Raw genomic sequence first — 26248 nt, 5'->3', positions numbered from 1 at the left:
CACCGACAACGGTGATAAAAAGTTAGAGAATTGTTTGACTGGGCTTACAAGTACCTCATACGGCAACATGGAAGCCACTTCAATTCACAGAATTTCCATAATTTCAGAAATTGCTGCATTTACGGTCTCTTCACATTCATTCGATCATCTATGGGTCTTCGTAACACAGCTCAGTCGCTCCAATTACCCACCGACCATCTCCTGCGGTACTGGTCTGCTCATGCGGTGTTACTTCCTACCGCAGGTGTCGAACGTGTTCATCGTGGTCCGATGAACACGTTCGACACCTGCGGTAGCTTCTTTCCAATCTGCCTCTCGCGAGACTCGTACCGGGACGAATTTGAAAAACTTTGGATACCGCGTCCTTTCAGAGTAAGTTTCAAGCTATCGAGGGCTTTGCAAGCCCACAGACCCAATTTCTACAGTCGCATCTTTACGACGGCGATTCAAGCGGTTTCCCAACGAAGATCGGAAATTCCGCGCAAGAATTAGAAGCTGCCTTTCGAAAGAACAAAACAGCCGATGGGTTGCAACAAACAAATGGCCATCGTCTTGTTCCAGCATCGAAGGAGTGACTGTGGCGCCCACGATGTCGATTCTAGTTTCGCGCCGGAAGCAAAGATTTGAGCCGTCTTCCCCTCGCTCATCTTCGTTCTTGTTGAGGATACTGTCCCACGGGACATCCGAAGTCCAGTGCCCTACACACTGTTCTGTGAACATGATGTATTCCTAAGGTTCCATAATAATGGAAATCTCAAGCAACTTGTCCAAAAGTGGAATAATAGCTTCATCCAGCACGATATGAGCCTGAATCTGAATAAAGCAGATTTTTTTACGTTCGACTCCAGTGAAATCGACATTTCAATATGTCGGATCAGCGCTATCGGCCAACGTTGAATTACGTTATGGAATTGCTTCAAGCATCGGGGCCACTTGAAGTAGCGTCCTTTTTGATCGATGCATAAATGAATGAAATTTGCCGCAGTGTAGTGCGTACTGCTACCTTCTGAGTGCTAGCTGACTATAAAAGATAATGAACGGCGCTTCGTGGCAGTGGAGACCAAAATTGTTATGTTGGAAGACGATGCGAAAAGGTGCTGTAACACGCCATAATTACTCAGAAATGAGGATTTCAACGATCGATATGGGGTTGCACCGATCGTAGACAAGAAGAAAGGCCTCTTCGATGGTACCGACATGTAGTTCGGACTGAAGAGAACTCACTTGTTAAGATTAGTCTAAACATCGAAGTCAACGAGGAGCGACCAAAACGACGATGGATTGATACATTAGATGGCGATTTGAGAGCTCTTCGACTCCGTCCAAATCAGGCCTAAGGACAAACGAAATGGCGCAACCGATCAAGACGAGCTAATCCCGACTGAAGAGGATTATAATCAAAACTTGGGCGCTGTAAATTCGTTTATTTAAATTCAAACACTAAATAAGAAAAATGCAACTCTGAAAAAATGCTAAAAAATACTATCTAAGAAACCTAACGAAGATTATCGAAAAGTGAAAGCGAAAATGACTTAGTTGTAAGAGCTAAAAACTAACACAATTAATTTAATTAATATTCTATTTTCTGCTTAAATCCTAGAATACAATTTTGTATCTAAATCTAACCGCGCCTTTCCATATTATCTATGACTACCAAGAAGATTAACTGACTGATCTGATGTTATAACAACGCCTATCTAACGATGCTACTCCTGACGTTCCCTGCTCTATTGTTGATGCACTAATCGCGCATAGGCCGGGACAAGTGCAATATTCAATTATCAAATACATAACATTGACACTGTACCGTCCTGTGCGAAATTCAGTGATAACACCGATAAGACTCCCGCAACATATCCTGCAATCAAATAGAAAATTGAATTCATCAATTAACCCGCATGACAAAGCCTTAATGCAAATTTATGTGAAAACCAAGTCAAATTAGCCGAAACTACAGAACATGCGAAAGATGAAAGCAAAAAGAAGAGAAAAAAAGCTAAATAGATATAAAAGCACCACAAAAACGCCACCAATTTGAATAAAATCATGGGAATACACACTTATACGTTAGATAAACCACATTAGGTGGAAATAAAACATTAAAACATTCAACAAATTAACGCCAAGTGTGGACGAACTTGGGATTTTTTTTTTTTGACTCCAACTTCGGGTGTGGGACGGAGGGACGAATAAAGTCCGCAGTAAGTACTATAACGAAACCAACCATGAAAATAACAAAAACAACGAAAAAGAATGGGAAGAAAAAATAATAGTTGAGAGGGGGAGGTGATATAACAAGTGGGTATCTGTTTTTGGGAGCTTTCGTGTTCAAGAGGTTTTTACAATTCTTCACATTTTCGTTTTTCTTTTTTTTTTTCGTGGGCTTCAATGCTTTTCCGATTATTTTTTCTCGAGGCTCTTTTTTTGCTCGTTTTGAATATTTTACATGCGCGCTACAGATAAAACGAATTAGTTTAAAATTCGAAATAGACGAAGAGCTAACAAACTTTACTCGGGTGACTAAGAGAGAATGTTATTAGTTTAAGATTTTAAGGTGGCTACGGGTGATCCAAAATGTTTTTCAAAATTCTCAATCCAAAAGCGAATATAAATTTATATCACGAATAGATTTTAAAAAGAAGAAAAAAGATAATCTTAAAGCTTCTGACTTTAGCTTGAAGGAGCTTTTTGTTTTGTACATACTACATTTCGGGAGTCAATTCTCCCGCCTGCAATGCGAGGAAGGAAACAACTGACCCTCAAAAAGCAAAAATTTCCGTGAATTGTGTTCTCCATGATCTGAAATCAAGGACGATTAAGGGGATTTAATAAACAAAAACCGTACATTGGGAATCGGTTGTTCCCTACTTCAGTATTTTTTCAGTAAAGAAGAGTACAACTGATTCCCGAAATATGGCGTTTGTTTGGTAAGCCACTTTGTAGCCAAAAAAGGGGGTATATATCCTGTTCAGTTTTATCACTTGAAATCTTCTATTTTCCGGACGAATATTTAAAATAAAATTTCAATATTAATTAAAAAATTTATAGAGAAAGACTAGCAAAATCAATCCCAAGAATACACTAACTCTTCAACCAAACTATTGTAAAAAAAAAAGCTACCAAACACTCTACGACCCCCTTTAACTTTCCTAACTCATCCACATAAGGCGACAAAATTTCAATCCTCCGATTTTTCTGTTTTTTTGGGTTTTAAGTTTTACCAAATTGTCAAGAATATGATCATTAACCAGCTTTAATGGTAGTTACTGAACCCATATTGAGATACATTTTCTAGATAAACAAAAAAAAGTTTGTTTAGAGGCAATTTTGAGTCAATTTCCGGACCACAAGGTTAGAGAGGTTGCTTGAAATGTCTTTGATCTCACGACTGACTGGAAAGAGCAGCAAATATAAACTTGTCGAAATCGTGGCAGAAACATATATACCCGAGGATGTACGAGTGTTTTGTCATATATCCAAGTGGACATGTTGAAGAGGGTCTTTGAATCACATTTGTGGGCGCAGATACAAAAAATTTAGTTCGCACGCATTTCATTTTTACTGCTTTTTGTTCAATACCCTTCATTTGAATGTTAAGAATGATTCTGCCTGAATATTTCCAATGATTTGATAAACGAGATAACAAATGACATGGTAATTAGGTGGAATTTGAAAACTATTTCAAGCTAAATCCTATTTATGGGTGAATTCTAGATTTTGTATGTGCCAAATGAAGGCTCGCTCGATCTAGAGTTTTTGGAAAAAGAAGGCGATTATGTGTCAACTAGACTCATCATTTGTTAAGATTTTGAAGGTCAGCATTAGCATATTATTTTTTCAGGGGAGGAAGCATGGAAGATCTGGATTTTATTATGTAACCGTGATGGTGAACTTTTAGAAGCATAAATTTGGGTAACACCAGGAGGTACCACGTGATGAGCTTCTAGGTTGTTTTTAACATTTTTTTATAAATGGGGTTTAAGAGTCAAGAATCGACTTCTTTGATTCGGCGAAGCTGTCAAGTCGAACAAACAACACTGGAATTCTAGGGGACTATTGCAAAAGGAAAGAGGAGCGCCGAGAGATATCCACTGAAAGAGACTCGGCACACAAATAAGATCTAAGCCAGAAGAGAACCAACGAAGGACTACTAAAGTCTGAAAATGAGCCAGGAGGGGTTGACGAAATCAAATGGTTTCGAAAGATTATTGTAGATTTTATAGGCATCCTTGCCCTAAGAACTCTCGGAACAAAATTTATGAGCACCAGCAAATTGGTGACAATCATACGCTGGCATTGAAACCCATGCTTTTTTCTCACAATGGGATGTCCATCTGAAAACAGTCTCCAAGTAATTGACAGGAGCAGGGGCTGAAATCGGAGATACCTCTCGGTTACCACAAGAGCATCTATTCGATGTGTAACTTAAGTCATGATAATATTTTTACCATCACGCGACAGTACTTCATACAAATCTCATGCTGGTTGCAATAGGTAGTTGGGGCTTGATCTTGAAACCCTGCCATTATTTGGCAATAGCCCACTAGCTTTGGTTAAGACGTGATCACCCGTCGCTTGAGCCACGTTATCAAGTTTTGAGCTCGCCTTGGAAAATCTGCAGCATTAACGCAAGCTCAAATTTTTAGGAGACATAAAATGTTGAAAGAAGTTCGGGAAAGCATGGAGGGCAAGCCCCGAACAGGTTGCCCCTCAACTTCCAGAGTCGAAGACATCGAGAAACGTATACGAGATTTGTTGAACACGGTCAGGCGTTTAAAAGTTTGTATGGTCGAGGATCCCTGATACCCTGAGAATCCATGAAGCGGTTGTGCACAAAATCATCTATGAGGATCTGATGATGAGAAAGATTTGGGTCATGTTTATCCTGAAAATGTTGACAGATGAACAGAAACAAACGCGCGTGGGACTATTTCAAAAGATCTTGTGGGATACATTGAAGAGGATCCTGAGTGTTTGGGCCTCGCCAATACCGGGGATGAAACTTGGATTTGCGAGTACGCCCCTGAAATAGCCGAAGCCTGTGAAGTTAAGAAACATTGAAACATTGAGACCACTGCAATTTCTATAGTATGTCCTAAGGAACGACAAGTGGCGCTATGCACTTGGGTACAGCCTTTGCTCAGTCAAGTCATATTGTTCCTATCGTCCGGAACCTTGTTCGTAAAGAATGTTTCAACGGACGAGTATCAGATGTGCGAACCTGAGGCGAGATATCATGCCGAAAAGTTAGGCCGGTCCGATTTCGAAGAGACGTAGGGAAGGAGGAGGCTCAGGCTGGGAAAAATATTGACAAGTTTTTGGTGTAAACGAGAAGGTATGCAATGACATTGAGGGCCTAAAAGACACGCAAAACTTACCGCGTTGCATACGATGTCCCAGAATAACCTGCTAATCGAGCGTTTAGGATAGAAGTTTATAACATAGCGGCCTCTAATCGATTAAGAGAATTCACCAAAAAGGTGAATATGGTCACAGGATCAGTAAACCAAATATACAATTGGTTTGACAAAGCAGACTCGGGTAGTTTGAGCACGCAAGTTGTGCCTACTTGACAGGGCCACAGAAAAAAATGTCCTTCCAAAAAGACAGAACAGATTCGATACTTGGATACATCTTTTAATCGGTAAGCATGAATATGGGTTGCTACATGTAACGGCTATTCCTGGAGCAATAGCAGTAGGTCGCTACCTGGTGCCTCAAGTCGACGTCAGTACCTTCGTCCTCGACTTCAACCAAGGGGACTACTTTGAACCTGACGAATCATTACTAGCGTCATGTTTCGAAGAAGAAAAAATCTACTTATACGCACCTAAAATAAAGATCATAGATGATAGGCCGAATTATATGCTAGATGCGATCTACGGACGACCAAATAAACTAAGATGTCACTTGCATGAAGTTATGAACAACGCTAATGTACCGTAGGAGTTAATGGCGCCGAATAGCTAATATCACCAGCAGCCCGATTATTTCGATCAGCTGCAATGGACAAAAGCACAGAGTGGTTCTGGAGGAAATTAGATTGATCCGCGATGACTGTACCTTCCAAGTGAAGGCCATGCACCTTCGCTCAATTGTCTCGACAACCAGAAAAGTGGAAGACCAGGGTGATGCAGCGTGGTCAATGAACAATAATACAAATAAATGTTTCCTGTTCAATGTCAATATCAAAAATGGACGACCAGATATTTAACGATTGTTGAAATAAACGATCCTACCTGCCGCGTTTCATTGTTATCAATCGAGCCTGGCAGTTAATTTGACCCTAAGTGGAATATTCATCTTGCTGACTAGTCTCTCTTCGCCAGATGCAAGAACCATTCAGGTCAACCGTCAATAATGACATAGGAAGTTATAGACCAAACGGTAGAAGACGTTTCGTTGTATCATCAGTTGCCAAATTTGATCAGCACTCCAAACAAACGTTGATCGCCAAGTGAGCCTCGCAGGAAGCAATTGCTTTGGTTTTGAAGGATGCGTATCAGGCCCGCCTATCTGGGCTTTAGCGTGCCGGAGATAAGTAAAAAACCGAATCTTTAGTAGTAGCAAAACTGACAGTCGCTGAAGATCAGTGTTCATGTTCGAAACCAGTGGAAATTTTGGAGGATCCTAACGATTTTAATACGGCACGGACTTCATTTTCGGCCCCAAAGAGGAGCAGTAAGGATCCCCCCCCCCAAGTCTCTTCTTCTCTTCTTTCGTCTTTATTTCGTTTGGTAGACGAGAGAGTTTTTTTTTTTTTTTTGGAGTAGGGTAGGTGAAGACGAGAGAGTAAGACCATCATCCAAGTTTCGGCTCTATTTCGAGGCTAACAAGAAAGTACTTCCGGAAGTCTTACTTGAAGCTGTTCTCATACAACTTATGATTTAAAAATCGCTGAACATAGAAAAGATAAAAGGCACAAACCCGAAATTACAAAGAAAACACTAAATCCAACAACCATCCACAGTTACATTCAAGTATTTGCCTCTTCTTCAATAGATAAACTGAACATTTCTTAATTCCTCTTCGATAAATATATGTCAATAGTAAATATCATGCATTCCAGGTGAATTATGTACATAAGTGTTGAAATCAGTTGGCAATATACATATGCATCTTACTAACTCATTCTGACTGGGCATAAATATCTTTCAAAAGAGATACCATCCGTCTACAACCGTCTGTCAATGACTGTACTTCTAAAAATGAATAAATACCTAACAACAACTAACTGTAACCACCCACACATAACATAAATACATAAAGCAAATAATAATTGAAAGGTAAACGCAATACACAAAAATAAATCAAATTGTCAATTATGAATTGGGAAAAATTTGAATTTGAAAAAGACAGCCAAGCTCGAGGTAAACGAAAATTAAGTGATAGAAATGTATCTTTTTTTTCTGTTTCTTTTTTATCCGTTTGAGTCAAGAACGTAGTATGTAAATGTTTGCACAACTGCTTGTTGTAAAATGTTCATAAATCTCGATACAATCCATGCATTTGGGGGAGAGATGTGTGGGTTAGATATAGTTATCTTCTTGATTTAGAGAATTAGAATTGGTTGCCATCCTGTCATCTGTTGGATTAGGAGTTGAAAAAAAATATCTAAAATATAATGGAATGGGAACAGTTAACATCCGCTAGAGCCAATTTAATATAGTTTTCACCGGGGAATATGGAGGGTGTTACGTTATTGTCTGGGTCTTTGTGTTAACTAAGGTGTGGTGAAGACATTGATATATTTGTATCTTTCGAGGGGACTTCGCCGAGTTGAATAATGCGTATTCGAAGATAAAGGCATGGAAACGATAAAAACAGTTTATCGTGATAATCCCCTTTCCTACTGTTCAAATTCTAGAAATATCTTTATGTCCAATGGTTGAGTTGATTGAGCAACAGCCTCTTGATTCCATTACTCCAGGATCGAATCTGGAGTTCGTCATGAACCTTTATATTCGTCTTTGTCCTCTCCCGCTGCTGTAGGATTACCAGTATTGTGATGAAAAAATATAGAAATGCCGGATATAGGGATGTGTGCCACTCGCTAAATTTTTTCGCGTCCATTGTTTTTTTTTAATGTTTTGGAGACTTGTATTTTCGTTGTTCTGGAGGGTCTAGGAAGATCACGACCGGGGCTAGGTCTCAAGCAAAGGACATCCTCTTGAATCACAATTGAAGTCCTGTGCAATTAAAATGTTAAGGAGAGAAAATTGCATTAAAAGACTAGGGAGAACCACAGTTCCAAGCACCTAAGCCTCCTAGGTAAGGCCCGAAGTATTGAAGTGTGGAGAATATGTCACTTTATACCTTTGGAGTGCGAAGAAGACTAAGCGCTTCCTCAGAGTTGGATGCAGAAGTTGTTAAGCTGATGTTTGCATAGATGTTGTCGAATCGGAACTGTTTTTCGGACAAATAGCGTCACTCAACACACGTGCCTGAATATAATAAAAACATCTATATCCTGTTTAGATAAAAATGTAGTCTTTCTTCACAGAATATCAATTTTTGTGGTCCTAACAAACAAAGACAGCTTCAGCAATAAGTTCCATAAAAACCTTGTGCGCAGGTAAAACAAAGCTAACCTAACCCTCCACAAACTTGGCACACCATCACAAAACACAATTCTCAGAACTACACATTCCGGATCAATTCTTTTCAATAATCCTTTGTTCAATTCCGCTGCTTCAATGAGTTCAAATTTTTAACGATCTCAAATTACAAACAAGACCTTTTTATTTCCAAAAAAACCATAAAAAAAGGAAGTTCGGTATCCATTTTCAATAAACCACCAGCAGTACCTCCCTCAAGAGAATTACCGCTTTTTCCTAGCAACAGCACAGATGCTCCTCCATGGCGACATTTCAATCTGGAAAACCTTTTAATCCAAATATCTTTCCGATCGGTGGCCCATTTTCTTATGTATGTCTCCGTCTCTTATAATGCTTCCATTATCTTCATTCAAGCAGAAGGACAAAAGATCTTTTCTTATTTGCACATGAATTCATCACAAAGAGGGTTAGCAATGGACTAAGATCCGTAGTCATTTCGTTGTTTTTTTTTTACAATTTTATGTATATTTTGAAGAAGCATTTAGTTTCTTGTCTTTTGCTTTTTTTTACTATACTCATTCTCCTCGACCTGGATACGAAGAACCAACAAATCTTTTTTTGTCCCGAGAATCTGATGCTGTTGTTGATTGAATATCGTAAATCTCATATTTCATGATTTTTACTTTGTCAAGGATTAGGTTACCTCCACTAACCTAGCAAAATTTTATATTTCAGTAAGTTCTCACATTGGATTTTATCGGTCATTTAATCTCTATCTTTTGTAGATCGGTTGAAGTTTTGTGTTGGTTGTTTGGAAGGATTTTGTCTTTTCTTTTCGGTCTTTATCTAAAATGCTGCTCCGATTTTGCTGGAAGCATCTCCATTGAGAAGGTCAAACAGAAAAAGACGATTGGATTAGCAAAAATCGGCAAATACCAGCAGGAAATGGTATTTAGTTGCATCTTAGACGGCCGAGGGAGAACCTAAAAGATATAAATTTTTAATAAAAGACATTGATTGGTCTCAGATATTTCTCCATTTGATACACTCATATTCTTGTCATACCATAAGAAGCTAGCAAATCATGAAAGTGGTAATCGATCCCTCGATTACAGGAAAAAACAAAGATAAATAACGAAAAGCGCCTGAGAAATACAGGGAGCACCAAACCAGTTAAATGAACTGCTTTTTGAAATTCCATAATATGAGCCATAAACAAAGTCGATGCATACAAGGAACCTGAACTAAAGAAAGCTCGCCGAAGGATGAATTGACTGAAAGTCAACCAAGAGAGCAACCCTAAACACCAGTGATCATGCATTTCGGTCCTTTTCTCTAAATTCTCAATATTAACGGAAATACGAACGTTTAAAGTCATCACAAAATTCCTTCACTTTTCAGTAATTTTCCTGGCATTCCCAGACCCCTCCAACCTATACACCATCATACTTTTTTGACGATCCTCAAGTCTCCAAATATTTCAGTTCAGTGTATAGACGACATTAGGATACCTTAAAGAATACCCCAAGGGGAACGAAGTACTTCGAATTTCGTGATCGATGGATCGAGATGGTTGGGAGAAGGACATCCTGGCTGTAGAGCCTCAACGAAGATAGCGAACTTTACAATTGCCGTCAAAACTTGTATGTCAAAGTCCTTTCCGTCTCATTGTAATACCCTGATTGTCGAGCCTATACAGACCGAATGCGTTAAGGCAAACTTCAGCTGGCCTTCAAGTTTTTGGCGCTCAAGTCTCCCTACAATCGTAATTATTCCAAGGTCCATTTCCCAAAACTTCTCAACACCAATATTCCTTCCAATTCCTAGCATCTTCTTCCTGAGTTTCATTCCTTACTTAGTCCTTCCCCCCACATCTTTTATGCAATGCCCTGCTCTCAGGGGTCGAGGCATGCCATTTTCATGATTTACGAAAAAGGATATCCATTTGACGATGTAACAGTATTAATTCTGTAATGACAAGGGATTTTGAACGGTCTACCATTGACGGCCGTTTAGAGCAATCGATGTTTGCAAGCGCGTACCAGTGAGAGGGTAGTAGAAGAAATTCAGAACGGTCATGATAACAGTATTAGGTTACATGGCAGCCTGCTAACTTTCATCATCCATTTCAGCTCCCAGAAAATCAATCATGGGGCACAGCTGATGCCTCTTAAAACACAAAATTGGAGCAGGAAAAATCTGGGAAGAGGTCAAAAGAACCATTGAACAAATTAATTGGGACAACAAACTCACAAAAAGAATTCTACCCCAATACCGGAAGCGTGAAGGATAAAACTGAAGTTTTCGATAAAGAACAACTGGCCCCAGCACTTGGAGAGACTTGCCCTCGAAAGGAAAGAGAAAAGGTGACTCCCCAAAGAAAAGCAAGCCAGGAGCAGGATACGATCGAAGATCATAATAATCACTCAATGAGGGAGGAATTCTCCAATCTCCATTTAAATTTACTTGCAGACCTCAAACTCATCAAACCGGTAGATAACGTTAGCCATATACGTTTGATAGAATAGGCCCCAAGCTACAATTCGAAAATCGGCGACAAGTTCTAAGGTCAAATAGTGAAGCTCCTAAGATAGGTTGACTTGGGAAGAAGAAGAATGCGAAACCAACGAGTGCGAGAATATCACAGGAAGTTTGCAATGTCCTGGAAACTAAATTCGCTCTAATCGAAATGAAAAAACTGCAAATTCCACAACCAATTTCAACAGGAAATGCTAAGCTGGCGTTTTTAACAGTAAACACTACGTAGCCAAACCGAATTGTATACTATGCAGAGGGGAGAACTGCGTGAATTATCGGGATATTGAGGGAAAACCCAACCGCTTGGAATATAAAGAAGCCTTCAACACAAATCGAATACAACATTGACGCAGATCAATCTCAATTGCTGCGAAGTGACAGGTCCTGACGCGACGGGTGAAAAGGAGAGGATTCCCGCGGGCCCATAGTTTTCTCGGGGCTCGGAATATGGAAAAAGGGATAATAGGGGAGCTCGTTTAATTTCCACCCTGGGCCCGCTAAATAATTTTAGCACTCTCCTAGTGATAGCCCCTGTGGATGGAGGAAATAAGTCTGACTGTGGACCTGGTAAGGAGCAGTCAGTTCTGGTAACTGCTGTGCTTCAAATTGGTAGCCAATTAAAGTTGGCTGAAATTTATGCTGCTGGGTACTTGGCGAAACTCGCCAAAAAATTTTGTTCCGACGGGCTGCACTTACCGAGCATATCTAGGGGTACCGTAAGGCTAAGTACTGGGTCGTTCATTGCGGAATGTGAGGGTATAATGAAGTTCCTGTGCTTCCTATCCAATAGAAGGTCAAAATTACTGGTGTCTTGTTCGTGACCTTGGCTCTCCAAGAATACGGAAACCTATGCACCAGAAAACAATAAGGATTGTAAAGTCACAGTGAAAAAAGGCTGGTTCGACTTTGATAAAGGAGAACAGACAGGTGGTGCATATTCTAAGACGTGTATTAAAATGACACTACTCAGTTGACCTTCTCTCTTGTGGATTCAATGTCTGCCTGTCACACCTGATTTGCTTGAAAACGGCAGAAGCGATTGACATGAAATTTGATGAGGCGGTGTGCTTTGTGAAACCCTTCATGTGCATGCGAATGACATTATTTTGCGTGGGATTTAAGGGGCTCTGTTAGATTTGCAAGCCACGGTAAGAAACTTGTAAGGGTGCACCCTCATAGGTAACCTATAAATTAATTAACCGGAAAACAAATCGAAGTATAAGAGCAAAGGTGCAAACTAGCCTTATGGATTGGCATAACATAGTACAGAGTGGCAGCCATTAACTTCCATATCATTTTAGGTTGCGTCTGGACCTAACTTGCGCACACTTTTTGGCCACCAGCGAATATTAAACCTCTGTTTCGGCAATGAATATTTCAACCCATCCTCAAGTAGCAAAAAAATCTGAAGCGTAGCTACTATCCAAAAGATGATCAGAACCTCCCGAGTGAATGGAATGCCTATTCGAGCTGTTAAATTTCACAAAACATCCGACCAAAGATAATTAAAATCAAACCATTTCCCAGCCCCTGCTTGCTCTCTTTAAAATCTTCAAAATATCCATCATAAGCACAACACAAGGCCATCATTATAAAGAATCAATTAATCTTTGCCCACTTCTTCTACACGCCAGTAATTACTCCACGATGCCAGCATATGATCTTAACATGCGGACAGTTCAAAATAACTGTTCTCTAGTCTACTTCTACGTTACTAACATTCCATATGTCAAGATTCCGCGAAAAAAGCGAAAAACAACAATTTAGATACTTCACTACACAACACATCTCCGGCATCGTAAATATGACAGAGGTGACTAGTAATGAGTAGCATCATCATCATCATCATAGTCTCCACGAGTTTGATCTTGCAGTTCAATCTCTGCTTTTGGTACTTGAAAGCCTAGTGCAGAAGCTGTAAATCTGAAGGCGAACAAGAAATCTTGTTACATTTTTCATGCACTTTAAATGTTGTCTAGGAGCACAGCGAACACAGTTCCGCCTCCCTGAAATGGCGACAATGTGCAGAGCATGAATCACATTCTTATAAATTGACTATAATATAAATGCAGGTGAACAGTCTCATTTAGAAGGTGATCAGGCAAAGTGCAAACAGGTAATTGCATGGAGCGGTTGAGAGTAGGTTAAGGGGTAGTGTACGAGTGGAGTTAGATGATGTCTGGATTTTGCTGTGAAGAAGTACTTCTGTGGGGATATCTTTGTTTCGATCTGATGAAGAAGAAATGTGGTCCCGAACGCAGAAGGCTCAGAGAGCCCTGGGCCCAAGAGAATTTTGGGTTCGAAGTTTGGTACTTTTCTCTCCGCACTACAGTTAAACAATCTGGATTCATCGAAAGATATAAGCCGTTTCAAGCTAACCACGTATTTTATGCTCCCTTCGAAGACTTCAATCACATCACTTGAAACCGAAAAGTCAATCCCAACTGACAGTTAGGTACCTTTTGGCAAACCCTAGTCACCACTACTCGATGGTGCCTCTTCCAAAAAAAGTAGGATCACCGCTTCTAATCCAAATTATATCTGATTAAATCGATTTCTCTCAGTAGAATTACCGTCCCTGATCATTAGATACGCTCAATTCAGCCTCAAATCATTTGCCCATCTACAGCTTATATGTGATCACATAATTTTTTGCACTGCCAGCTGCCATCACACTTTTGGCTTTCATTAAATCAAAATTCATTAACTATGCCATACCGTGGCGAGTTAACTGTAAATTGAATTTGACATGTATTTATAGATCATCATATATAACGATCGTAGGTAGACTGTCGAGTACATACCGCGGAGTACACACATCAACTACATAACAGCCCATATACAGGTATGACCGGTGCGACGATCAACTATGTCTGTTTGTCGGTTAACTTGCGGGCCCGCAACTCTACCAACATCAGCACTGGTTGCAGCACTCATGCTGATCTTAACGATCTTTCAGATACTTTTTTTGTGTCTCATCTCACCGCTTCGGGTTCTGTTTTTTTTTTGCTCCTCGGTGGGTGAGTGTAATGATCTGGTAAGATGTTGTCCGCTGTACAGGTTTGTTACCTCAGCAGTACACTCGGATTTTTTTTTCGTTATTTATTAATATAACGTTTTTTTCGTAACTGTTATTGCCGTTGGCTCTTTGTTTACGTTGTGTCATTGTGCAATGCACGATAATTTACAAGCACACGAGGAGGGCGGATATCAATATGCGCTGTTAACGTAAGAACGGACCAGCGGTTACTGAAGTTCATAACAGAAATAGCAGCCGTGCATAATGTGGTGTTAATGTTGCAGCCCACATGGTTGACTCTTGGTGCTATCATTGTCATATAACATGTTAGAATCGAGTTCTGGTAGCTGTTGATGATTTATATCTGGTGTCAAGCTACTGTGTTTGCTGAACGGGTTCAGCTGCTACGCTGGAGATGTTTTTTTTTCTGTCCAAACTGGATTTAATATCAACCGATGTTAACCCCAATTAGTAACTTCCAAGCTGGTAGCGATGTTTGGGAGGGTGTGAACATGGTTTTTTGGCCTTGAAAATTTGAAGATCCTCAGCTTTGTGTAGTAGCACTAGAATAAGGGATGATCATTTCAGTGCCTTTGACAGCAGACCAAAATTGGCGCCAGATGATACCATCCGCAAAATCCTTCCTCTGACAGTTCGAATTTTCCCAAATTATCGATTGACATCTTTGGTGGAATTGTGGTTCCAAGTTGATACTCCTTTGACAGGGCCTACGCTTTTTCGAAGTTAGTGTAATAATGGGAACCGAAAAGGTGCTTCCTCGGCTTATCTTGCATTATTATTTTGGGATAGATGGCAACGCACCACAGGGTTACCAAATTATTCCCTTAGAGTCCATACAACGCAGCGTACCAAAGGCTGTTCTACCAAGTCGAGACCTCGCATCACTAGCAAACATCTCTGAATGTATAATCAGAAAACTGTCAAGAGACCCCCATGAATGACTGAACTTTCCAAAAGTCCAAAGACCACTCTAAGCCTCAAGATACATCAAGTAACGCATGGAATTGACAAGAGATTAAAAAAGAATAAGCATGGAAATATGGCGGATCCTGCCTCAGATAAAACGATAGCGTAAACCAGAACACCAGATAAATTGTTGGTCTAAGCCAGGATATCTTTCAGAGATATCGAATTGGTGGAACAGCGCAAAACCGTGTAGCTCCTTACGAAGACAGGCCTAGACCGGATACAGGTTGTTACGCCGCTAAGTATGAAGCATGGAACTTGCCCAAATCTAGGCTACTTTTCTTACATACATAAGTTTTTATAGTGCGCCTTTCCCAGGTTTCTCCAATGGTAGCCAGTTCCGATTTAGTCACTATGAATGGAACTTTCGCAAAGAACAGCCTAACACCTCTCACTGGAACTTTGGAGGTGGTTCAATAATGTGTTCAACGGATTTTGGTGAATTAAGGAAACTGATATTCTAAGATGGCAGCTGATGGAGGATCGATCATTTGACAACCTGCAAACACATGCTCTACGAGAATTCCAGGAAAATATTCTCTTGAGACGGTCATTTGCGGTAGGTCTCCTTGTGGTCTCAAACGTGGGTTTGCGCTATAAAACTCGGTCGCCGTACCCTTCAGTTGCGGAAGGAGTGTTACATAGGCCTCGTATCCACTGGTATGAATGTCACGCCTGAACTCATTTTAAACCAGTGCCAGTCATGCAACGCTCTGACTGGTTTCCAAATCAATCCGTGTCTAAAGAGAATCGTGGGATTATATCTCCAGGGCCTTCATAGTAACGCCGGGACTCTTCTTTTGTTCCTGTTTCCTTCCTTTTAACTAAACAGGAACAGCATTACAGGGATGGTGTGATCGTTGGATAGAGAAAACTGACTCTGGTTAATGAGCAGGGCAACTCACTGCTGGAAATGTTACTTCAACCCCTATTTTGTTCACGAAATTTATACCACGAGAGGTTAATATTTAGCGAGATGTGCTATTTTGAGCCAGAATGAATCGAGAACTGGATTAACGGAGCAAAACAAACGATAGGTTGAAAGGAAGAGCTGCCAAACTCTTAGCAACTTTCAGTTGACAGTGAAAGATGATGCTCGAAAACCGCGAAAACTCTGGTGCTCTGAAGTGGCGGCGAGGAATACAGTAAGGCAGTAACCCTGTTGGTCAAACCAAACCCAAGTGGCCGAGAAGAACGTTTCACCATGACAACACTACTGCCTAAACTGCTGGCTGCAATGGCTAAAATTAAAGACCTCTCCCATCTAAAATATTCACCACATTTAGCACCAAGCGACTGCCATTTCTTTCGCAACCTCAAAATGGCTTGAAGATAAAAAAAAATTCGTACTAGACTATGGAGATCAAAGAAGGGAGCTTGCAGAACAGACTTGTTTTCCCAATCTCAGGGGGGATTTGAATTGATTAATGTCATATGTCAAGGACAGGGAGTGACGTCGTAACGTACTCCACGAAGTTGATTAGACCCTTATCTGAAAGGGACCGTTACCATGAAGCTCTACAGGAGATTATCTGTCTTAAATAAGTCTTCGCATTCACTGGTATGAACACCAATACTGTACTCATTATAAACCAGAACACTTTGCCATTAAGGGCAGTATTCAATTTATGCTTCCCCGTCGCCGAAGAGAATCGTCAGGTTATGCCTAAACGGCAGGGCGGTGAATGGCAATGCCAAATCTTCCCCCCAGACATGGTCCCCGTGTCCGCAAATAGTGAAGGGATATTTTGCAACCCCATTTTTTGGAAAGAAGCCTACGAATTAGCGCTAATAGACATATTCTCGCACCTTAGAGGCGATGGTAATGACCTGAATGAACGATTTTGGAGTAGAACTAAGTGTTCGCTGACAGGCAAAACCAAATTTGGCTTCATAGTCCAGAACGCGTCATGAACCAAAGGTCAAAGCGAAAACTATATACGTATCCAAAACGCTACTGCAGCTCTACTTTGAAACTATCAATTCGATTTTAGAAAGAAACATCTTCTGTTTTCTCCAAGCCCAATAACAGCCTTTTTTCCCGAACACAATTCCTTCATCGAAAATAACGTCTGAAGTATTCGCCACTCAAATCCTCAAACCTCCGATATCATAAGCATCATATCATCATCCCCATCAACAAGGAGAGGATCTTGTTATATTCGAACACATAACCAGAATGTTCCGCGTGTATCACCAGAAGCTCCTTAACCTCTTCACAAGCTTCCCCGTGCAAACAATTTTTACAATCATCCATGCCATCAACAAGTACATACCGAAGAAATCATTACAGCAAAAACCCAGCAAAGCAAATCCAAAGATGATGAAGCAGCAAACCATGTAAACTTGTTCTGGCTACTCCTCAAGCTGCTATTGCGTACTAATCATGTGCGTATTTTCTTTTCAGTATTCAATCCTTTTAACCACTGGATCATCAATCGATGGATGGCTGGTCTGATGGTTGGTACTTGACTCTTGAAATTGATCAAGTCCCAGTTTCTTTGCCACACGCAATCTGGTCTCTTGTTTTGATAAAAAAGATGATCCCAGGGAGTTGTTATTCTTGCCTGGAAAGTTTCGTTCTGATTCAGAGGCGCAAGATCAAAGGGGAGTGAGTGATCCCACGTCCTCCGCGGTTTATTGATTCCAACGCGGACAAATACGTCATGAACGGAATATCAATTAGAAAAGAACATTCATTCATTCAGGTTGTGAGCTAAAAAAGAAAAAGAATATTTACATCATAAGCGGGGCCGAAAATAGAAAAAGTCCCACAGTTTAATTGCTAATTCCAAGCTATTATGTTTAGGCAACACACTTTCTAATTTGGCTACTGATTTAATATAGTGTCCAAATTATTTTTAGATTTAATTTAAATATCTTCTATCAACTTAATTGGCCTCTTAACGATAAAATGGCCAAATTCGAACCTAAAAAAAGTGAAAGAACACTCTTTTTCTTAAACTACGTCATTCGAAATAAATCTCTCTCCATACTTTATGTCCCTTCAGAGGAATGTCTTTTTTTTATATTTAATATCTATCTTCATTGACATATTCTGCTACATGTCCCCTCCCATCCAAACAATGATCGAAATCAATTTGAATACACGCGTCTTCACAATTTGTGGATCAATTGATTTCATCAGAATTTCACGGTAAACGTTTACGTAACGTGTGCGTAAGTCACACTTCTTCCGTGGGAATGAAGATAAAGCCTATTATCGTCTTGATTAATTCCTTGTCTAACGGGATCGTTTTCTTTAATTAATATTCTTTTGGTTAGTTCTGGGATGACAGCTAAAAATTAGATATACTGGGCAACAATCGCTATTCAGGTGCCCTCGGGATATGAGGATTTACGTCAATGATTCTCCGAAAGTTAGCAGTGTGGGAGTGATAATTCTAGAAAAAAAAAAATCGTTTCTCGTTTGAAATAACGACCTTTGTAGGATGGGAACTAGCTTATTTAAAGGTCAAATGATTTTAGGTTACACCGAGCTATTGGAAGTTTACTAGGTCATCAATCAAAAGATCTGACACTGTCAAACCCACAATTATCAACGAATCCTTACCAGCTTCCTGAGGTCCACCCATCGGTACCTCCAGCTTTTTATCCATGTCAGCTTAGCATCCATTGCCTTAGCTTCTATTCAGAAAAATGCAGCGTTGACGCACCCCGTACCCCTGCCGCATCCTGAGTCCTTACATTTTTGACTTAACATCAACCCAAGCTCTGACATTTTCCTAAAATAGAACCACTTGTTACTCAGCATAGCTTCAAGGCGAAGAAGCTTTACAGATTCTTATACTGGGGAAGTCACAGATATGTGATAATCAACATAGTGGCTCCGCTGTCTACTAAGTATTCCCGCTTTCTTGGCATAATGAATATTTTATGCGGTAGAGGGGAGGGGGTTGACAAACCACGTATTGAACTTTCAGGCAGAGTTTAGGGTTGCATATGGACAAGTGACTGCTTTTGTTGGTACTTTCTATTCCCTCAAATGAATCATATTACTTGCTCGATGTCGACTAGCTCTAAGCATTCCGGATATAATCTTTACGTAAAAGACAAAAATCAGCGCTCTCAGATGGAACTGACAGTCCTCAGGCCTTCCCGAAAGATATCTTTATGTAAAAAATAAGAGAAAAAATCTCGACTCGTTTAGATGGAAATTTTCCAGAGACCAAGATATCGACAAGATCCAAATATTCTCTGCAAAAACGTGGTCCATGTTAAGGGATGAATTGAGAATTTTTAGTGCGAACTGACATCTTAGATTCTCCGGAAATTGGTAACCATATATATCATTTTCCGTGCACTATTCATGCAAGATAGAAACTCAAAAGCGTTTTAATTCCAATCCCAAAAGATGCGAAAATGTTTAGTTAATCACATGCAACTAAATATAATAATGACCACCATCCAAAATTCATATTTAGGTTGCTTCATCAGATAATTTGCTTACCTGGTTTCTCTCCAATTTAGTCCTGAAAGTAGAAGAAATAAATAGCGAATTAATGGATGATGTAAGTAAAAGCGATATTAGATTGATTATTTACATAATTATGGGAGAAGGGGGCGATTTGATTGACTTGACAATACCAAATATGTTCGCAAAGCACCCAAAGACGTATTTGTCCCTGAAAGAACAAGCGTAAGTGATAATCAAAACTGCTTGACATCTTAATTGATAGTTCCGATCGGAAAAGCTCATTAGCTTATTTCACACTCTCTCTTAATCAACTTCCAACCATCAAGGGCTTGACAGGCCCGCCAACTTACAACTTGCACAGCATCGCAGAGTCATCAGTGAAGGTTACTGAGATAGCTTTAACAAACATACTAACGTGGCTATCCTATCACTCACCAACGTTCACTTTAGGCGAAGCTTACTAAAAGCAACACTAACTAAATCTCAGCAGGACAGATCGGCATAATCTGGCCACCTTCCTCCTCTCAGCCACCACATTGGCAGACTATAAGGAGCTTATCCGAAACAGCAAGCCCTACGACCAAAAAATTATGGACCGGAAATTTCAAGATCCCTAAATAAGTAGCTGACCAAAGAATGACCAAATTGAATGCGCCCTTGACCAACATCAATAAAGTTTGGTCCACCTTTTGAGCCACCTGTTGTCAAATTGACTGAGAATTGTTTTTGTGACCCTGCTTTCGTTATTAATAAACAGATGGAGAGTGTTCAAGCGTTGCAATGGCTTAACGAGTGTTATCCGGACTCTGTCCCGTCAAAATCAACGGTTGAAGTCAAAATTACACGAATTGTTTCCGCACCTACCATATTCACCGGACCTGGCTGTTCGCAGACCACAGAAGAATGCTCCAGGATAAAAAATTTGGCTCCAGTGCAGAAGTGATTGCCGAAACTGAAACCTATTTTGAAGCAAAAGAAAAAAAAGTCCAATTTGAAAAAAAAAAACTGTTGAAAAGGGGAACCGACCGTAATCCTCTCGAATCCCTTCTTAGTATAGAAAGAAACCATGTCCATGGAACAATTAAATTTTTGGCCAAGCAAGGAGTGAATCCGACAGAAAGTGCTAGTAAAGTCCAACGCGTGATTGTCATCTGATAAGGTAATGTTTTTTTTATGGGAAAGGTGTTGGTTCATACACAATATTACTGCGAAATGTTGGATGCCGTGAAATTGTCATTTCGGCGAAAAAGGAAGCCATAATACGTCAGAAGCGTGATTTTTCTTCATGACAACGGAAGGCCTCACGTAGCCAACTAAACGGAACAAAAATTGAACTCCCTTAGCTTGGAAACTTTAGTAGATCCTTCCTACAGTCCGGGCTGGTCTCCTAGGGAATTCCATCTTTTTGGACCACTGAAAAAGCGCTTTAAGGAAAACGATTTGTGGCTTAAAGAACGCCCAAAGAAATTTCACGCTGACGAGATTCAAAACTCCCAATTCGATAGGAAAAATGCGTTTCCTTGCAGGATAGTACGCTGACTTAAAAAAAAAATTTAATAAATGAAATATCATAAACAGAACAATTTTTAAAAAATCAGCCCCGTTTATCTTTAATACGCCCTCATAGCAGGACATCTTCCAATATTCAGACCTGTCTTACTCCAGAAATTTACTTTGGATAAGTCAACTGAATTTAATGGTATTGTTAAGCCGAGTTTGTTCAGAGATTATACCGAATTCGAGCACCGTGAAAAATATGTCTTCCTCAAAAGTTCTTAACGTCCATCGGGTAAAGCCCACCTAGCATTGTGTAAGTGCTCTTTTTGGTGATCAATTCCACCTTTGATCTCCATCAAATTGGTAGTGACTGTGTTTCATTGCTTTTGCCCGATATTCCGCATTGTTTCTAGCAATAGCGTTACCAGTTTATACTGAGTGCATGGCTTAGCATTCATACTGTTGAATGCAAGGCATACCTAAATCTGTCTCTACTGAACTAAGCAATACAGCACCCAAGTTGTAAGCGCAATTCCACGCTTGAGGCCCGAATATCTCTGTCCGCGACGTGGACGTAACCACAACTCCCATGAAGTTCCCACCAGGGGCCAACCGCTAATAACCGGGCTGAGAACACATGCCCCAGGATTTTTTCTGAGAACTATGAGGGAGAGAGAAAGAGAGGGCTACCTGGTGAGGCTTCGTGCCCGAAGAGTCCCCAAACAACCTCGGGTCAGATCGCCCAAGGCCTTGGAGCATTCGCCTACTGCATCACGACCGGCACGTCAATGTGAATACAGCGTTTCCCAATGTTACCACATGAAGGTTCTCCCTCGACCCTCGGATTCAGTAGACAGGATTACTGGCTCGCCACATCAGAAGACCGACAGCAGATAGCTCACACATTAAGGAGGGGTGAAAATTGCATTGCTAGCTAGGCTCTGCAGTAACACCCACTCTCCTAACATGGCAGACGAGCGGGTCGCTCCGAGAACTTGCCCAGAACAATTCCTCTATTGAGTGGTTGAATGATGTTTTCAATATGACTTTTGAACAGATTCCAAAAGCTGAAGAAATATCCAAAAAGCTCTAAGGACAAAGGAAAATATGTGAAAACGATTAATTAGAAAATTTGAACCATTGAAGCATGCGCCTGTAGTTGCTTTTCTCTTTCAAACTAAGGTCGAACACCAACTTCTTTCTCTTCCCTGTTTTGAAATAAGCTTGAACATCTTAGTGGAATGCAAAAAAAACAATTTTTCCTTTGGGAAAAACCATCTCGGTTCGTATATAGTGACGTTCTTTGTGATCGACGCTAAATCCAACATTAACCAAAATGTCGGTCGCTTTGTCGCCCTCTATGGCTCTGGGTGTTGACCGACTATAAAAGACAATGAACGGCGCCGAGTGGTAATAGTGACAAAGATGTTGCGTTGGACCAGTGAACAACGGCGATGGATATGCGGTCGCATCAATCGTTAAAAGAAGGCGAGAAGTGTTCCATGGTCTTGGACAGTAAGGGAAACGACCAAAATACCAGCCAAAATAACGTTGGCTTGACAGGCTAGATGACGATTTGAGATTTTCTCGCCTCTATCTAGGTCAGACACATGACCAAGCAAAATGGCTCAGCCGAACAAGATGAGCCAACTCCGCCTCTGAACGGAACAAAGGCTGAAGAAGAACATTTTGATGATTCATGCAGAAAGTCTGGTGCAAGTCAATTAATCTGGAAAACTGACACTGCCCGAATTATTTTCTCTCCTCTTAATAGACCCAACGCGGATCAAACCTAATTACACCCTTCATCAACTACTTCTTTTCGAAATCAGGCGTAATCGATGTGAAACCTTACCGAAAACTTTTCCAGTAAATATTTGGATTACAATCTTAGAAAATTTTGAAAATTCTAATCGTCTCAGTTATTAGATATTTAAACAACAAATCCTCTAATTAGTTATGGAGCCCTGATTACATACCAATTTATCAAATTGTCTAGACAATGAAATTTCTCCTAAAATTGCCACTATTAAAACTTTCCTAATCCGTTACACTAAAGTAAACACCGAAGAAGCATCGTGGAAAACAAATTGGCCTAATCCTAAGGTCAGAAGAGAGCTCATCAAACAGCGCATCAATATCTTTAATTAGTCAGTAAAGCTCAAGTTTTTATCCAGCATATACATATGATTTCATACCTATAACCAGTATATCTTAATTCGAAAACATATCCCAGCAATGAAGCATAAAAAGTGCGTGCGCGTGGAGCACACCAGAAGAGTTACTTTCCACTCCAAACTCCAGCAAGTAGAAGAACTTAATCTTCCGTCATATCTTAAAATAATCGTTAGAAGCTCCATTAATTATCTATCAATAAATCTCCAAATTAAATCATAATTCAGTTAAGACACCGTTCAATCTCCTTCAGCTTCTTAGCTCCCCTCTTGGAAGTCTTGACTACGCGGTTCATGCTTCGCGTAAAGATCAGAACGTGCGTTAGAAGAAACACTTCTTGCGATCGGTGAAGACCATCGAACGTGCAGCGATTGTTTAAAATGATGACGCGGAACACCCGAGATTCTTGAAGAATCCAGGAGAATTCCAAGATTCATATTGCGCTGAAGACGGAGCGTGCATACCACACAAAGATGTAGATGGAGAACTTGAAACCGTCAATGGTCGTTTAATTAGCGGCAACTGGTTATAATTTCCTTGAATGATCTATGCCCGTAACTGATTGCATGTGAGTACAGGATGCCATGTTGTGTTTGGAATGTTAGTCAAGGAGTATTGTTCTGCGAGGGACCAATGGTGGCGGTTGCGCTTTGCCGGTAATTACCATTACAAATAAACTTCGAGGCCGAGGTTGAAATGATTACGATTCCAACAATCCAGACTTGGCGGAATGTCAGTGGAGTGGAGAGACAGTTCAGATGTTTAAGGAATGGGTTTAGGTTTTATCAGTGAAGTTTTAAGAGTTAAGGTTTGGTCTGTGAAGCCTGAGGGACCCTAGACAAAGGCTGGAAAGTACCAGACTAAGTAACAGATCTTCCAACATTCCAAATACTTTACCCGAAACTAGAGTAACCTCTCCGACCTTCCTCCTCGCTCGATCAGGTTACGCCATTCAACGTCACTGAACTTGCCTCAATCGACCAGCAAATGAACCCTCCTACAAGCAGACATAACCATAGCGTTCTCAGATTGAACTTGGAACCAAACACATAAAAGAGATTTAACGATCACAACCGTTGTCAGCATCCATACCAAACTCCCTTGGAAAAATACAGGAACACAACAAACAACTCCAATCATCATGCCGCCAAGCAAAAATGACGATCTTGAGTAACATCACAACGAACGGTACTTATGGTTACCTCTAACCACCTACAGATCACCGCAAAAAAACAAGTAAGAAAAATCCGAAACAACAGCTTGCAATGGGTAACTTCTTTGGAGTTGAAACGATCGTTGCTTCGAAACACCAGAAATATATGAAAAGAGATCCCCCATATGCCTCTGTGATCTTCGATGGATCGTAACCATTGAGGCCAGACAGACAGACAAACAGACGAGCAGGCGGACGAAAATTATTTGCAAAGAGCTTTAAGTGCGCGGGACACCGCTTAAAAAACTAGAAGACCCCGCGGGGCAGGGACGAAAATTCACATCTTACGGCAACATAATCGTTGCAGATTGGGATTGGGTTCAGACCAAAGAATTGGATGTACCTAATAACAGTTTTAAAAGTTTAATTTAGCCGAGCCATGGAACCTATCTTTTCATGAGCAGGCGGATCGGTGGGAAGAGCATGGAAAGATCGTCTAAGGCTTTAGGTTCATATGCAAGAGACCTCTTTTTACTGTACCTTATACCACTATTTGTCGATCGGCTTTCCACCTATGATGCTGTGATCTTGTCTTGCACATTGATTGACGTTGAAGGCGCACAACACAATCATCTTTCAAGATCATCTCAAGATCACTTGAACAAGACCGTCTTGTGGAGCGAAAAAGGCATTCACACAACTTGTCCATGTCTTTCCAACTATGTAAAGATTGAATTTGCTTTTGCTATTTGCAAATTGGAAGTTTAAGCTAATTAGTTGGGCATTGATCAACCGTTATAGCTACAGATTTTCAACTTGTCCCGTCTGACGATCAGTGACGCAAAAGTAGAAACGTAACGTTTGCTTCAAATTGTTGCGTGTAGCTTTTTTTCGTGGTATCTCCTCTACGTTGAGTAGATATTGTTACGAAAATAGCGTAAATAATTTGTACTTTATCACTACCGCGTTTCACTTAAGTGAGCTTGATTCAGAGGAGTGAACCGTTCGATGCAATCTTTTACGGAGAACGTCTTACAAATCAGCTTAATATTGACTAACTTTTTCATAATTCGTCAATTAGACCTAACTCAATTATGATGTACAAATATTTCGTATGAATCACAAAAGATGACTTTTCAATTATCTAAACGAGCTGGGCTACAAGATGATAAAATGAGCTCTTCAAGTACGTTCAACGCGGGGGTCGTTTTTTGAGAGTTTCTCAGGTCTGGACAACCCACTGACGGCTAAGCTGGGTATCAGGGTAACATAGATATCCGTCATTCATTTTGTGGTAAAGTTCTTATTGCAAAGATATATGTTTCCCGCACGGAATGTGTTAATAAAGCTCCTTCCAACCCCTCCTTCCCGAAGTTTGCGTTTTTGGCTGAGGGTCCACTATAAAAACTTGTGCTGAAATTCTCAAACTCGCAAAAGCCTGCGAAAACTCCATTTGGAAAGAAGTTGATTATGCGACTGGGGGACCTTAATAAAAGGCTTCAGGACTTAGATGTGCAGCTTCCCCAGCATTCTTCAATCGTTTTCAATAACTCAATATATGTCTGGTACAATTGACTGCCATTCGAACACTAACGAATAAGGCTCTATTTATACGATCCAGTAGCTAGCGTGTCAAGCGCTGTACGTTTCAGACACATTGTTCCACACACTTACTATCAGAGTATTCATATGAACCAGCAGCAGGCATTCCGAATCCAGTTCGGAGCATGTCAGACATGTAAAATAAATGTATGGAACAATTCTTTTGTGTCTGAAACGAGCAGTGCTTGACACGTTAGCTACTGGGTCGTATGAATAGAGCTTTATTGACTAGTGTCCAAATGAACGCTGGCCGCTTGATCGTATGAATAAAGCTTAAAACG

At 40.4% G+C, this 26248-nt stretch overlaps 1 protein-coding gene across 3 annotated transcripts in view; it reads right to left on the bottom strand.

The window, feature by feature from the left end:
- Positions 1-1404: 1404 nt before the first annotated feature.
- Positions 1405-26248, bottom strand: part of LOC119658999 — a 45783-nt gene continuing 20939 nt past the window's right edge. The window contains exons 4-5 of one of the 3 annotated variants that reach the window (XM_038066883.1): positions 19574-19595; positions 1405-1858 (exon numbers count right to left, since the gene is read on the bottom strand). In XM_038066883.1, coding sequence (XP_037922811.1) covers positions 1663-1858; positions 19574-19595 — 218 coding nt within the window. In that variant the 3' untranslated portion in view covers positions 1405-1662. Of the gene's footprint in view, positions 1859-8813; positions 9542-18402; positions 18507-19573; positions 19596-26248 lie in introns of those variants that run through there. The other 2 variants (XM_038066885.1, XM_038066884.1) reach the window with 2 other exon arrangements.

This window comes from Hermetia illucens, chromosome 6, assembly GCF_905115235.1.
Source record: "Hermetia illucens chromosome 6, iHerIll2.2.curated.20191125, whole genome shotgun sequence".
In the NCBI taxonomy this organism is placed as follows: Eukaryota; Metazoa; Arthropoda; class Insecta; order Diptera; family Stratiomyidae; genus Hermetia; species Hermetia illucens.
Note: the sequence above shows the minus strand (reverse complement) of the source record. Positions and strands in the feature narration are given on the sequence as shown.